Raw genomic sequence first — 14555 nt, forward strand, 5'->3', positions numbered from 1 at the left:
TTTTTCTTTCTTTCTTTCTTTCTTTCTTCTTTATATCTTTCTTTCTTTTTTAAATGTTCGTTTTTTTTTATTCCATCCATCTATCTATATATCTATCTATTTAAATTATACATCGACTTTTTTTTCTATCTATCCATCTATCAGTCTATGTATCTACATTGTATCCCTTTTTCTATTTCAGTCTAGCAATACTATGTCACTTTTTGTCCTCAAAATGCAATCTGTCAGTCATTCAGTAAACATGGTTGATATAAACATCGCAAAGAACATTTATTAATGAAAATATTGAAATGAATTATACTTGAAATTGACTTATACTAGGATTCATCCTATTCAGGCGAAGTGGTTCATCTGATTGGCTTCTCAATCAATTTTCGGAATCCGGATATGCAGGAGCGGGTCGAATACCAGTGCTACCGGAGCTTAGTCGATTCGGATGCGACTCTTGAGTTCGGTCGCTACATCTCAGCCCGATCAAACGAAACCGAACTACCATCATCGGTTTCACACAGCAAGAATCAAGATGACCTTCAGGTCGTCAAGTTTAGAGGTGCGATGAAAGACCAAGCGTACGGGGTGTTCTACTGTCGAGGAACCAAAGCAGATAGGGATCCGACATCCGTCTTGAGTTTCTTTATACGGTCCGACGGTAAGTTTGGGATCCTTGTCGGGTAGGCTTACTTAAAATCAAAGGCACCGATATGAGTGATATTATCATTTATTAATCTGTGGAGGTGCCTTGGCCGAGAGTTAAGGAGTCTGACCACGGCACCTATGTCCATGAGCAAGGTATTTAATCGGCAGTGCTCATTTATCCTACATTCAAATAAGTGGAAACGCCTTATGCTTTCTTGAATTAGTTACTATGTGTGCACTTGATATAAGCATCCTAGGTGTACACCGTGTAGGTCGGTAAGAAACAGAAGTGAATCTTTGTTGATCGGAAGTATAAAGGCTTACGTCTAGAACTATATTCGTGATATTCTATGGACTCTCAAGACACAAGTCTCCGTTCGATTGATTACAGCATCATCACATTTTAATAAATAATGAAGAAAAAAAAACAATTTTCATTGTATGTATTCTTTTTGCAGCAAAGCTTATCCCGGTCGCCGACGCGTTCACCCGGACCGTCAGCATCGGCGAGGTCGGTGTCGAGATAGCGATGACCGTCGTAAGACGATCCGAACAACCGGGTGCCATCACCCAATGGCGATTCAACGGGAGTAAGCCAGTCGAGTCACAGAACAACCGGACGACCTACCGGATAGATAGACCGGTTACAGTACAGGATGATGGTATCTACGAGGTCTACTACGAGGGGGAGAGAGATCGGGCAAAGGGAGGATTCTTCAGACTTATTGTTAGAGGTGAGGTAACATTTCCTAAATTATTTCATTCATACAGCCGTAGCAAGTTCAGATAAGGAGGGTGAACCTTTCACATGCCATTTTCTTAGACCCTTTAACAGGCCATTTCCTTAGACCTTAGTTCATTCCATCCACGCAAGAGTCCACCACTTGAGTTGATCCTTGGGCCTTGGCGATAGGTCCTGCTTCGTTCCATTCTGTATTTGTCCCTCGTGATTGTTCTCCACCATGTTAGAGATGGTCTCACTCTCCCCTTCCGTCCTTTCGTTTCCAAGACGAGGGCCGTCATGACAAATTTGTTTTCTGGCGCCTTTAGGACGTGACACAACCATGTCCGCCTTCGTTTTGTAATTATTTAATTAAGCAACTTTTGCTAATTGCTCATGCACTTCTTCATTTTCTATGTGGTCCTTCTATGTCAATGAGATATTTAGCATCCTTCTCAAGCATCTGGGATGGAAAGTATTGTCACGAACGAACACTTACATGTATACATACCATTGGCCTTTGTAATCCAAATTGAAAACCTACAAACTTCTCGCCGACGATTCTTATAAAATATACATTGTTATGGATGGTAAAATATAATTTCACTCCTCCGTATTTATAATGACGATCGGCTTATAAGCGTTGGTGAATTCTTACGCACACAGCTTGCCCGCCAAACAGATGGGGACCTCCGGACTGCGAAGGAGTATGCGACAAGTGCTACAATGGCGGAGTCTGTGACGATAAATCAGGAATGTGCGTCTGCCCCAACGGCTTCATAGGATCAAACTGCCTCACAAGTAAGCAAGCCAACAAAGGACATGATCTTTGAACATTAGGTAGGGGTGGGGACCATCTTTAGTCCAAACCTAAAATGTAAGAAGGGAAAGGCCGCACTGAAAGAAAAAAAAAGTCTCTCTTATTTTATTGTTATGGATGTTTGTTTTTATCATATCAAGCATTGTCAGATGCTAGCAGCTTGCAAGCCTAGACCCTACAAAGGCAGAAGGGGTTACTCACGCTGTGTGTCAAGCTTATAGATCTCAAAGATTATGGGCTAAGTTATAATTTGAATACGTCTTTTCTTTAATCACCTACCTTTTGGACTGGCGGACTCAAAATGCCCCTTTACTCCACATGCAGACATGATAATTTCTGGAATGGCATCTACTATAATGTTGAGCTTACGTTTAATCTGATCAGGATCGCCTTCATTGGCGTGGTTAGCTCTATCTGAAGCATCTGAAACAAGTTTATGTATAACTATAACAACAACAACCTCCCAAATGTATTCAATTCAATGTTTCCAAAAAATCAATCCATTCACAACTATCCAACAAGGCGATTGGGTGAATTTCATTTACCACTTTTAAGAACTTTGCGGGCTCAGAACACATTTATATACGATGGACCGAAGTTATGGAACTCACTTCATAATGATATAACAAATGCAAAATCTTTGAACTCTTTTAAGACTAAATTCAAATTATCTCTATTAAAACCTTATAATATACTCCCAAATTAATTTTAATTCATCATTTCTGTCAAGTCATCATCATTATTATGTCAAGTCATCATCATTATTACTTTAAACTAAAATTAAAACATAAAATTATTATCCTTTTTTTATTAAAAAAATCTGACACAAGTCCTTCTCAGATGTGCTCATTATTGTGTCTATCCTCTCCTCTATTTTCTCCTCTCCAGTCCGCTTATCCGCATTCCTACCGGTTATTTGTTTAACGGCATCAATCACATTTTTCGTGCATTATATTCTTTCCAGGTTATTTTATATATTTTTTCTCCTCTTATACACATCATTGAATCCAGTTTGCTTGAGTCCACGACGGCATGTGTTCTATCTACGTACAGCAGCACCCATCCATCTACTCAGGGCATTCTCCCCCTTTTTCCCTTTTTTTTTCTTCTCAAGTTTTTCTGGGGGGGGGGTGGGAAGGGTAGATATTTTTAGGACGGGTTGTTTTGTCCTTCACCAAACTGTATATTTTTTATTACTTTGTATTTATTTTGTGAGTATTTCCCTCTCATTTATTCATTCTTTTCTCATTTGATTATCTGTATTTATACTTTGTTATTTTGTTATTTGTTGTGTTATCTATTTCTTGAGGGGCCCACATTGTACAAGCATTGCTTTTTAGTGGGTCCCTCCATTTCCATCTTAATTTAATTTCTATTGAAAAATAGTATATATATTTAAAACCTACAATGTGTTGCCCAAATCGTCTAAGTGTTTTTTTTTCACTACATATGTATAATTAATTTTGTTTGCAACGGATACAAATATTTATGTTTTATATATGGTATACAATTTGTTTTTGTTTGATGGAAGTGAAATAAATGAATTTGAATTTGAATTTGAATGATCCGAACTGGCTTAGTTCTGCATGCTTTGAAAAAAAAAAATCTACATTTTTCTTGAAGTTTGTAACCCAGGAGGAGGGAATCGGTTCGGACTCAACTGCGAGTTCCGGTGTTCCTACAAGACGGATCGCGACTACCAGTGTCGAGGAGCGTTGTTCTGCCTTCCAGATCCCTTCGGGTGCTCCTGTGATCTCGGCTCCAAAGGTCTCAGTTGTAGAGTTGGTGAGTACCCGATGCTTGGCCATCTTAATCTGTTTATCGAGATGCTACAGTCACATCAACGAAATCGACTCCAAACCGACTGATCGTATGTCATTGAAATAACGTAATAGATTTGGTCGGTTTGCAAGAAGGTTTTGCCGTGGTGACTTGTAACATTAACCTCACTGATGATTTGCGATACACCGAAGCTATTGTTTTCTTTGATGTTGACTTACGGAAATATATTCTACATATTTGTATGATGTTTTGGTATAAGGTTGAGCTTAAGTGATTTTAGTTCCCCAATCAAATCCGTTTTTGTAGGTGTTATTGAAATTTTATTGTTGATTAAAGGAGAATGAAACCCTTGAACCCAGCTGAATCCATATCAATTAGAAAATCAAAGAAACATACTGTTGAAAGTTTGAGTAAGATTGAATGAATAATAAAAAAGTTATGAGCATTTGAATATTGAGATCACTAATGCCATGCAGATCCTCCCATTGGCAATGCGACCAAGATCTGTGATGTCACACACGTACAACTCCCTCATTACTTTAGTACTAATTTCACTTATATTCTCACTTTTAGCTATCACAAGGTGAGGTGTCCTCTTTATGAGAGGAAAAGTACAGATGTTTCACAACATTATATCATTGATGAATCGTTTGTCATATGATTAGAATGAGCAAAAAGAGATGTTTTGGGGTATAATTTCAGTGTCCAAAAGGGGAGAGTTGTTCATCTGTGACATCATAGATCTTGGTCGCATTGCCAATGGGAGGATCTCCATAGCATTAGTGATCTCGACATTCAAATGCTCATAACTCTTCTATTGCTAGTCCTATTTTACTCAAACTTTTGTTGATCTTATTCTTTGATTTTTCTGCTTTCACAAAAGCTAACTTGCTCCAAGAGTTTCATTCTCCTTTAAGAAAAATCTTGACAATGTGACAATCTTGACAGTGAAACAATGTACAAGAATGGCAATTAAGCTATTCTCAAATTCATCCGATTTGAACATGTTGGACTAAGAGCAAGTGGATGGGGCAACGAGAGCGTTGAAATGAGTTTAAAGAACATTCGTGACAAACGACGAAGTCAGTCATGAATTTCAAAGCAAAAAAAAAAATCAAGAAAGAAATTGAACAATATTTCTTGCCTTATCCATGTCCTATTAATAAAACAAAACATTGCACATTGTAAGCATAAAGTGGGAATGTGAAGGAATCAATTTAAGGAATTAATTTAGGAATTAATCCCACCGCTGCCATATTTTCTTGAAGCTTGTTTCAACGGTGAGTTCGGAGCCGGATGCACTGAAAGGTGTCATTGTGCGTCAGACATGTGTAACATCTACACCGGGGAATGTCTGGGTCAAACACGGGAATGTTCTCCAGGATGGTCCGGAGAAAACTGTCAAAGTAAGAATAAAATGACTTACTTTTCTTTTTTTTATTGTTTCAATCTAAAATCATTCTTTACTTGAGTTAAATATTTATTTTTTTAAATCTATTTATCATTTATTTACTTATCAATTTATTTGGATAATTTATTTATTTTATTTATTAATTTATTCATTCATTTATTAATTAATTAATTAATTAATTGATTAATTAATTAATTAATTTATTCATTATTAATGATTATTATCACTATTATCATTATAATAATAATAACAATAATATATATACTTTTGGGGGGATAATTGGGGGGCTATAACGTAGTTGAAACACATCACGAGGGGAGGGGCGTGAAAACGAAAATTTGGAGTTGTTCTTTTCTGAAAAGCTCGTTAACGTAGTATGGGGAGTTCATCATTTGGTAAAAGCAATATGTCAGTAGGTAAAAGAAATAAGTCTTGACAGAGAGAGAGAGAGAGAGAGAGAGAGGTGGGGGAAAGAAGGGGGGGGGGAGAAGGGGAGAGAATATATAAAGAAAGCGGGAGATAAATTCAGAGAGAGAGAGGAGGGGGGGGGGGTGTGGAGACGGGGAGGGGGGGGGGAGAAAAGGTGGTGAGGGAGATTGGGAGAGGGATGGTTCACTTAGTAGAAGTTTAGAGTAAATTAAACATTTCCTCAGACGGGGTCTTTGTACGTTAAAAGTGGATACATTTGCCAGAACATACTTGGCCATGATAGTGACAATGACTGTCAATTTTTTTTTAGATGTAGCAGCTTGATTTAATGAGTTCCATTTAGCAAGTCAACAATGGTTTGTTGTGTATTCATCTAACTAATCTGCCAAAATCATCTTCGTGAAACAATCATTACAAGACCGTAATCCTTTTCTCTTGGGTCATTCAGTTGCCGATGTTTGTGAAGCCGATTATTACGGCGAGGACTGCACTTTTAAATGTCACTGTCTGAACGAGGCACCATGCAACAAATCGACGGGGGAGTGTCAAAACGGACTCTGCGCCAGGAACTTTGCCACCTACGACGGGACACCCGAGTGCCAAGGTTTGGATGAAGCGCCCCCTCATCTCAAATTGAATGTTTCCTTCGCCTTTCCGTAGACTCACTCCGAGTTTAGAGTTAACATTCGACTTTTTCGCAAGATCATTCCAAACATGTGAAATATCATCCTAAGGACTTGATTGTCCTCACTCTTCTTGTTTGGATGCATCGTGCATGCAAAATGCAAAAATTATGCCAACTCCATTATTTTACCCGCTAAAAGGTACATAAATGATGTAAAAAGAAACAATACGAAACACAGCATCTAAAAACTTTAATATGGCTAATTAAATATTGAGGGGGGGGGGGGTAAAAATAAATTCTTATAAATGTTTGTTTTCATTAACAGAGAGTCTGTAAGACTTTTATTATTATGTTTTCTTTAAATATAGCTGACATGGTTGAATTATGTTAGGCCAATCCATATGCATGGGTAAATCTATCTATTCTTCGTGACGCTGCACGACCAAAACCAGTTAATGACACTAAAAACATCACTCAAGTGCAATATTGACAACTCTCTTATCAAATATGGTGATGTTTGAGGAGATGCTAGGATTATTCTTGAACATGTGATTCCCCGGTTCACTGGAATTTTGTTTAAGGTAACATTATGGTTTTATTGTATTACTTTAAAAATATTAGCATGTAAAGGGTTGTCCTACGGTTTCAACTGCTCCCAGGAATGTCATTGTGATGAAGAGGCTTGTGATCTGAAACTTGGACGCTGCAATGGAAAGTGCCTCAAGAATTGGTTGCCACCAAACTGCGTACGAGGTATGTACGAGGTTCATGTGACTTTAGTCCTGATAGTGGCTCAGTGGTACAGTGCCCGCTTCATGAACGGGAGGTCATGGGTTCGATCCCTGGCCGAGTTATACCAAAGATTTAAATTAACATGATCAAAATGAATCAGGAATCTCTGAAATATTTTCTGTTCATGAACAAAATGTACTATGAGCCTAGAGTACAGGCACGGATCAAGGTCAGGGAGGTGGAAGCACGGATATTTCTACAAAATAGCTCCATGATCATGATGATCTGAGTCTGCTCTATATGTGCAGGTATTGAGATGAATAACTGATGTGAAGCCTTGATTATCAACTAGCATGGTTGATGCAGGAATACGTCAATGACAACCAAAATTGCGCATTATCATAATAATCACAACATTTTTAAAATTAAGAAGTTATGTATCCATGTTCATCCAAATAATTTCCATCTTAGGAGTGTCTCGGATTACCACCAACCCTAAGGTGAACCCTGGCCAACCGTCCAACATTACATGCCATGTCTATGGGAATCCTCCGCCGAGTTTTGACACTATTTATCTGACCAGTGATCTTGGCAAATCGAGCAGTACCGCTACCGGTATCGTATCCCGGAGCGTGGCGGTTACCGGTTCAGAGACCGTCATTGTCTTCGATGTCGCGGCGATCGAGGAAGGAGAGGTGTTTTCGTGCCTGTTAGCCGAGGAGAGTCAGATCGCCATTCTGGAAGTGGAATCAAGTACTTACGGTAAGAGGAAGTTGTTAAGTTAGCTGATACATGTGATAAGGTGTAGATAAAATGTAGGAGGGACATGATTGGGTTTGATCAAAATGTATTTCTTAAACATGTAAAAAGGATGCTTCCTTTTGATACAATAATGAACTTTTAGATATCATAAAATGCAAATCGGAGATGATTGGATTTACGCGAAATATATTATGCTTTTAACTAACACTTACCTTTTTCTGTTGGCGTCAACTCTGTTGCTGATAAGTCACAAGTGACGTCTTGCTATATGAAAAAAAAATCATTCAATAATCTTTGACAAGAAAACCTCAATATTGAGCACGCTATTATCGTAATATCATATTCGAAAAGCTATGCTATTATTCATTATTTTAATGTCCTGGCGAAAATCCTTTGCAGATCATGATGTCTTTCATTAATTTTATGCTCGCAAATGATCAAATATTATCGCAACATGGAATTCCAAAATAGTGACACCTGTCTTTATTTTCATATTCAGATTTACCAGTCATTTCCAAGCCATTAGAAGTTACGTTCATCGGCACGCACGAGATCACTGTTGAATGGGAACCATGGCAACCAGATATAGATGAGGGAGATGTCCCTCTAACTGAATACATAGTCGTATACCACAATATGACGTCACCGGATGAGTGGATGGAAGCAGTTAGTGTGACCCCGGATCAGTACCTTACCGCGTCGATTACCGGGTTGCGGTCGGATACAGATTATGAGTTTGCAGTTGCCGGAGTTCGAGCCGGATCAGATGGAATCGGTTTACCGGGTCCGGCTATTAGAGTGACAACGCATTGCGAACGTAAGTTTATAGTTAAGGCGGGGGGGGGGGGTGCGAAAATGTTGATTGATTGATTGTTTAGGCGAGAAGTGAAATGAAGTTTGTCAGAAACATTCATTTATATGAAGTTTAGACGAAATGCCTATTCTGTATTTATATTGACCGTTTTTGCCAAGAGAATTAACCAGAAACTGAAATTTGGAATGTGAAAAATGTAAAAATGTGGTTGTTATGTATAATACATTTTTAAAGTTAGGTCAGTTATTACTGATTTTGTTTACAATGCAGGTCCAAATATCCGTTCTTTCAACTTGACGGTGATCTCAACTGCAGCGAGTCAGATTGAGCTGACTTGGGAGGTACATGTTTTAATAATTTTGCCAGAGTATGTTAAAAGATTTATTTCGTATGAAACAAGTATAGTTATACCCCTCCCATGATCAGTATATTTTATTACATAGCTGAAGTTGTGGACCAAACAATTCCTTGCGTCATTCAGAAATACTTAGGCCTATATTGTAATTGTACACGCATTGGGATTGGCTCTACGTAGTTACCTTGGTCATTATCAAACGTGAAGTTTCGGGAGAATCGGGGACCCTGGGCGAAAATAAAAGTGTGGGTGGGGTGTGTGTGTGTGTGTGAGGGGGGGGGGTCGAAAATGTGGGAAGGGGCCCGCTGTGAGAACAGTTTTCGGAACTGAAGTGGCTACCCTGGGTAAATATGCCGTTATTATTATTAAGGGGTCATAAAATCATAGTAGTTTGATGGTAATTTTCATGTTTTTTTTTTGTAAATGATTGCTGAAAAAATGAGGTGCTTAAGCACGTCGCTCCTGCCCCCTGTTTGGCTGCCCCCGAGCATGATGATTCTGAGTTCATTACGTTGCTTCTAAACATGCAGAAATAGTGGTCACACATTTTACTTTACAGACCATTGAAACAGTGGAATTGACGTGACATTGGATATCATAAAATAGAATTTCTTATATATTATTGTCCAGAAACCTGCAGAGAGCAAAGCCCGATGTCGAGGTGGATTCCAAACCTTCACGATCGTATACTCCAAAAGAGATTCCCAAGACAACGAAACGCAGCTTGACGTGCCGTTCGCTGATCCACCAATGTACACCATCGCTGACCTTGAAGTCTGTACCGAATACGTCATTCGCATAGGAGCATCGAATAAATTTTCTCACAGCGCGTTCAGTGAGCCGGTCAACGCTCAGACAACTGCAGAAGGTAAGGTGTATGGCTTCTGAGGTCAGGGAAAATATTATTGTTTGTTTTATTTTTTAATAAGTAGACTGGAGTTATAGAGTTTCGGATGTTTATTAAGTTGGTAGACATTTTCTGATAGCTTTTTTGGGGAAAATCTGAGTTGATATCATGATTTTTTTTTAGTTTATATCTCTTAATTTGTTCTTCCTTTTCACTCCCAACCTCACCTATCTCTTACAAAATATTTCTGTCTTTCCAAAAAATATACAGTTGTCCCTGCTCCTAAAGATCTTAAGGTTACGGGTGTCACGCCCTCAGCGGTGACCCTACACTGGTCCATCCTGAACTCAACACAACCATGTCAGAACATCAGCGGATATGAAATACTGTACAGAAGAACATATCCTAGACCAGATAAAATGGGCAAAGTCATTGCTGTAGAGTCAAGTGAGAGGGAGGTGGATTATTCCATCAACAACTTATGGCAGAAAACAAACTTCTCGATTCAGGTACGTACACAACCTTACTAACAAGCTTCTATCCATATTTGTTCACAATGCCCCCAAATTTTATGACTTTCCTACTACTATGTAAAATTACGCGTCCAGAAACTAAGATGGCCATGAGGAAATTATTCATATTTCAACAAGGGATAGCCTTTTACAGTTGATTCAAATTATTAAAATTACCGTCATCGATGTCATTTTCATAAAGTTTTCTGAACTAAGTTACATTTTTAGTCATGGTCCTCAAACGACGCCTTCCCTGCTCAAACATCTACATGACATTTCCTTTTGGCATTGACCATGTTATTGCCATTTTTGGTAGACTGTATCATAACCCCTGTGGTTGTTGTTCTCTATTTACTATCTAGGTTCGTGTCATAAACGGAGCCGGTAAAGGTTCGTGGTCTCACGAGGTATACACCCAAACATTGGTATATCGACATTATCCTCAAGAACAGAGTAAGTACAGAAAATCCGTTTGTTTGAGGAGCATTTTGTTACTTTATAGAATGATGGAGGTGGCCAGTGCCTGGAGCCAAAAGTAGTATCAGCGAAACACGTACCGGTCATAGAATAGAGCAGAGACTGTTCAAGCATTCTGTCATTCTACTAGAATCTGATTAAAATGCAATCGTCATTGATTGAATTGAATGTCAATTGTATATGAATTTGAATTTAGGAGATAACCGCCGGTGCATTATTTGTTTTATCTTATCATTCCATGCATCCAAAGAGCACGAGGCTTTAACAAACATTCCACATAGTTTGGGATATCCCGCCTGTGCTATGAATGGTCCAGTGCTAGGTTTTCGTTACATATCTTCATTGTATTATGTAGGTCATAATAAAAAAACAGCATACCTACATTGGTGCAGAAATAATAACATCCCAAAATACTTCTTAAGACACCTGATAGAGATTTGATTTTATATATTGTAACAAATCACGTTAAAGATAGGCAACGTGATTACATCAAATAGGTAACTAGTGGCCCTTAACATAAAGCTTAGCGACTGATCGTGGGGCTGATTATTACGATTGATGTCAAAATAATTAATATCATCAATCAGAAACATCACCCCCATGATTAATCTTCAAGCTTTATGTTACGGAGCCGTTATAGCAGGAGAAATGAATCTCTCATAAAAATAAGTTTTTCAAGAATCAACCTGTTACTACTTGCAGGACTGGTGAATGTCCCCGACAAAAACATTGACGATGTTCCTGACTCGAGCAATCGGAGGAAATATCCAAGGTATCTATCTGGTATACTTGCCGGGATTGCCTTGATTCTCATCGGCCTTCTCATCATCGGTATCATCGTCTATAGAAGGTAATGGGATGATAGCGCATTGAATGGAAGCGGAACGCTTTCCGTTTGAGTAGCCACTTTACTTTGTACCTTTAGCCTTTATCATGTTTGTCATGTTTTCTCTTGTATATTCATGGGTTTAGTCCAACCTGGCCGGTTCGTTGTCATAGTGAAAAAGGGTGTTTTTCATTATTTAAAAGTTAATGTTTGTCTGAGTCAGAATTATTGTGATTGTACATAAGTTCGTTTGTAGGTGTGATACATAAGCCAGTATTTCTTTTCATCTGCACGAATCTTCAGGATTGAAGGAGGCAGATTATTACAAAGAAGAAGAAAAAAAAACATGTGAAATTACAATACGAAGAAATTTGATTTGATTTCATTTCTCTTTTAACTTTCCAGGCGAAGGAGAAAGATTCAAACAACAGAGCCAGTTATGACTTTAAAAAATTTAGAAGTACAGGAGTAAATTAAAGCGGCACAATTAGGACACTTTCAGTTCCTCCAGTTTTTGACGTCTGGTGAGCGAGATGTAAAAATGGGCATTACTCATACAGATGACGATTAAACACTAATGGATTTTCATGCATATCCTCCGATCTTTGACAATATTTATTAAATGTTGACTTCCATATCATTGTGCAGCGAGAGGTAAAAAGCCTTCAGGAATGCGTACAGATGCCTCTATTTCAACCAAGGTTCCGCTTTGACGTTTACATCTGTACGATACCCTGCCGATTTATAGGCATGTGCATGTAACAAGATAAAATTGTCATTTTTAAAGATATATTTTAAATGGCTGTTGAGCACTGTATTCATGGTAGTTAACCATGCTAGTAACCATTGGATGGACAAATTATAATGGCGCTTTTAGGCAACGGGCCTCAATGACTCGTCCTGAAAAATCTATCCTCTCATATTGATATCACCAACTTTTCTTGGGAGCTATATTCTTACCGAATTTCTCCCAAGAACAACTTTTCGTCCTGGGCTATTAAAGGTTCAGCCAGGGGGCTAAGCGCGACTGAGCGTCTGTCTTTGATGTTATATAACTCAAGGTCAGATTCTGTTGACAGGCGAGCTAGACCCTGGACTTTTGCAAAATGAGAATACAGATCTGTCCTTAGGTTGAGGTCAGGCGAGGTCACTGGTATAGAGATTTGTCCTCGCCGGGCAACGCCGCAAACGATTGAGCGTCTTTAACTCCTTGGTCTGTCCTATCAGGGAGTTCCCTGCTGCTGTATCACACTTTCCCTTTCATGAGCGAGACCTATGACAGCGTCTTGGCCCAGTGGATTAGTATCCGGACTTTGAAACAGAGGGTCGTGGGTTCAAATCCCAGCCATGGCGTAATTTCCTTCAGCAAGGAATTCACCCACAGTGTGCTGCACTCGACCCAGGTGAGGTGAATGGGTAAAGGCAGGAAGTAATTCCTCAAAAAGTTGTGTAACCTGAATAGGTAGCCTATAGCTTAGCCGGGTAATAATAATAGCAGGGCCCGCTGGCAGAACAGTTTTCGGAACTGAAGTGGCAACCCTGGGTAAATATACCGTTATTATCATTATTATTATTACGCCAAACAGATCAGTCCCCATCTTGCGGTCAGGCGAGGTCGCACACGACAGAGATCTGTCCTCGCTTGAAGGTCGCACGCGACACAGCTGTTTTGTTACATTACAAGGGCAGATTCTGCTGATAAGCGACACGCATATGCAAAACTGGGCTGACCTCAACTTGAGGTCATCTGAGGTATATCGCACGCGACATCTGTCATCGCTGGGCGAGATCGCATGTGACTGAGAAACTGTCCTTACCGTTGCGTAATAGGACAATCTCTCTTGATAGCTGAGAATGCAAGGACACGCATGCGACCTAGATGAAACGGGCTCTACACCTATAGCTATGTCAACTTGCTAAACGCGCTCAAGAAAGTTCTGCTCTTCCTATATAGGCCTATACTGAAAATCCAGATACCGCAGAATCTACATATTCGTGACAAATTTATTGAAAGGAACCAAAGACTGGAAATAAGATTAGATTCAATTTGATGAAAAGGATGGTGATTATGGCTGAATGATGATTAAATGATGTAGAGATTCTCGCTCATGGCTAACTTGGAACATCTATCAAGATTGAACAAAAAGTACGGTCAAGCTAATTGATACCGCGAAGATGAGAAAGTGATAGGCCAATTGTTTATTCAGCATCAATGATTAATGCTTGCTGTGAATTAAGGATGATTTTGATGCAACAAAATATCCAAGATGAAGATAAAGATGAAGATGTTGATGCTGTGTGTGTAAGTATAACTAAGTTTTTGCAAGCATGTATGAACCAAGTGACTTTCTATGTCTGGACCGACCCTTAATTAGCGTCACCATCCGAAAGACGTGACCAGGACTCGAACCTCTGCATCGCTTAACTTCCCTATGTAGCTTGGATCACAGGCACACCCCAAAACGTTGTTTCAGACATTCACATGTTGTATCACGCAACTTTAATAATGAATCGTATACACTTTCAATCATATAATTTCATATACCTTTATTTTACTATAAAAATTCAAAATATATTTGAAGAAATTTCATATTAAAATTACTGTTTTATATTTTCTGAAATATTTACAAATACAAATAATATATATATATATCTATTAAAATTGTTAAATTGGAATATAGTTTCGCTGCAATCGGTAAACCCGGTATCTGTCAATGTATCTCAAGTTGAGAACTTCCCTCCTCGGCCTAAGCATCTTTGGCCTGCAGAGCACACCCCTCGAGCATATAAGCGTTGACCTGCATGG

The 14555-nt window shown here is 38.9% G+C and overlaps 1 protein-coding gene across 1 annotated transcript; it reads left to right on the forward strand.

Moving 5' to 3' along the window:
- The first annotated feature begins 387 nt into the window (after positions 1-387).
- Positions 388-13863, forward strand: LOC129271791 (angiopoietin-1 receptor-like). Its single transcript, XM_064106631.1, has 15 exons — positions 388-649; positions 1095-1370; positions 2024-2158; positions 3801-3962; positions 5228-5365; positions 6248-6403; positions 7046-7177; positions 7628-7918; positions 8418-8735; positions 9003-9073; positions 9718-9955; positions 10205-10443; positions 10809-10899; positions 11626-11773; positions 12155-13863. The coding sequence occupies exons 1-15, from the start codon at positions 388-390 to the stop codon at positions 12219-12221; spliced, it is 2724 nt and encodes a 907-aa protein (XP_063962701.1). The 3' UTR covers positions 12222-13863.
- Positions 13864-14555: the final 692 nt, after the last annotated feature.

The sequence above is a fragment of the Lytechinus pictus genome, chromosome 11 (genome assembly GCF_037042905.1).
Source record: "Lytechinus pictus isolate F3 Inbred chromosome 11, Lp3.0, whole genome shotgun sequence".
In the NCBI taxonomy this organism is placed as follows: Eukaryota; Metazoa; Echinodermata; class Echinoidea; order Temnopleuroida; family Toxopneustidae; genus Lytechinus; species Lytechinus pictus.

Coding starts and splice junctions, on each gene's coding strand:
- LOC129271791 (XM_064106631.1), top strand. CDS start 388: ATGCAGGAGCGGGTCGAATACCAGTGCTACCGGAGCTTAGTCGATTCG. Junction 5,366..6,247: donor GTCCGGAGAAAACTGTCAAA/GTAAGAATAAAA, acceptor TGGGTCATTCAG/TTGCCGATGTTTGTGAAGCC. Junction 9,074..9,717: donor AGATTGAGCTGACTTGGGAG/GTACATGTTTTA, acceptor ATTATTGTCCAG/AAACCTGCAGAGAGCAAAGC.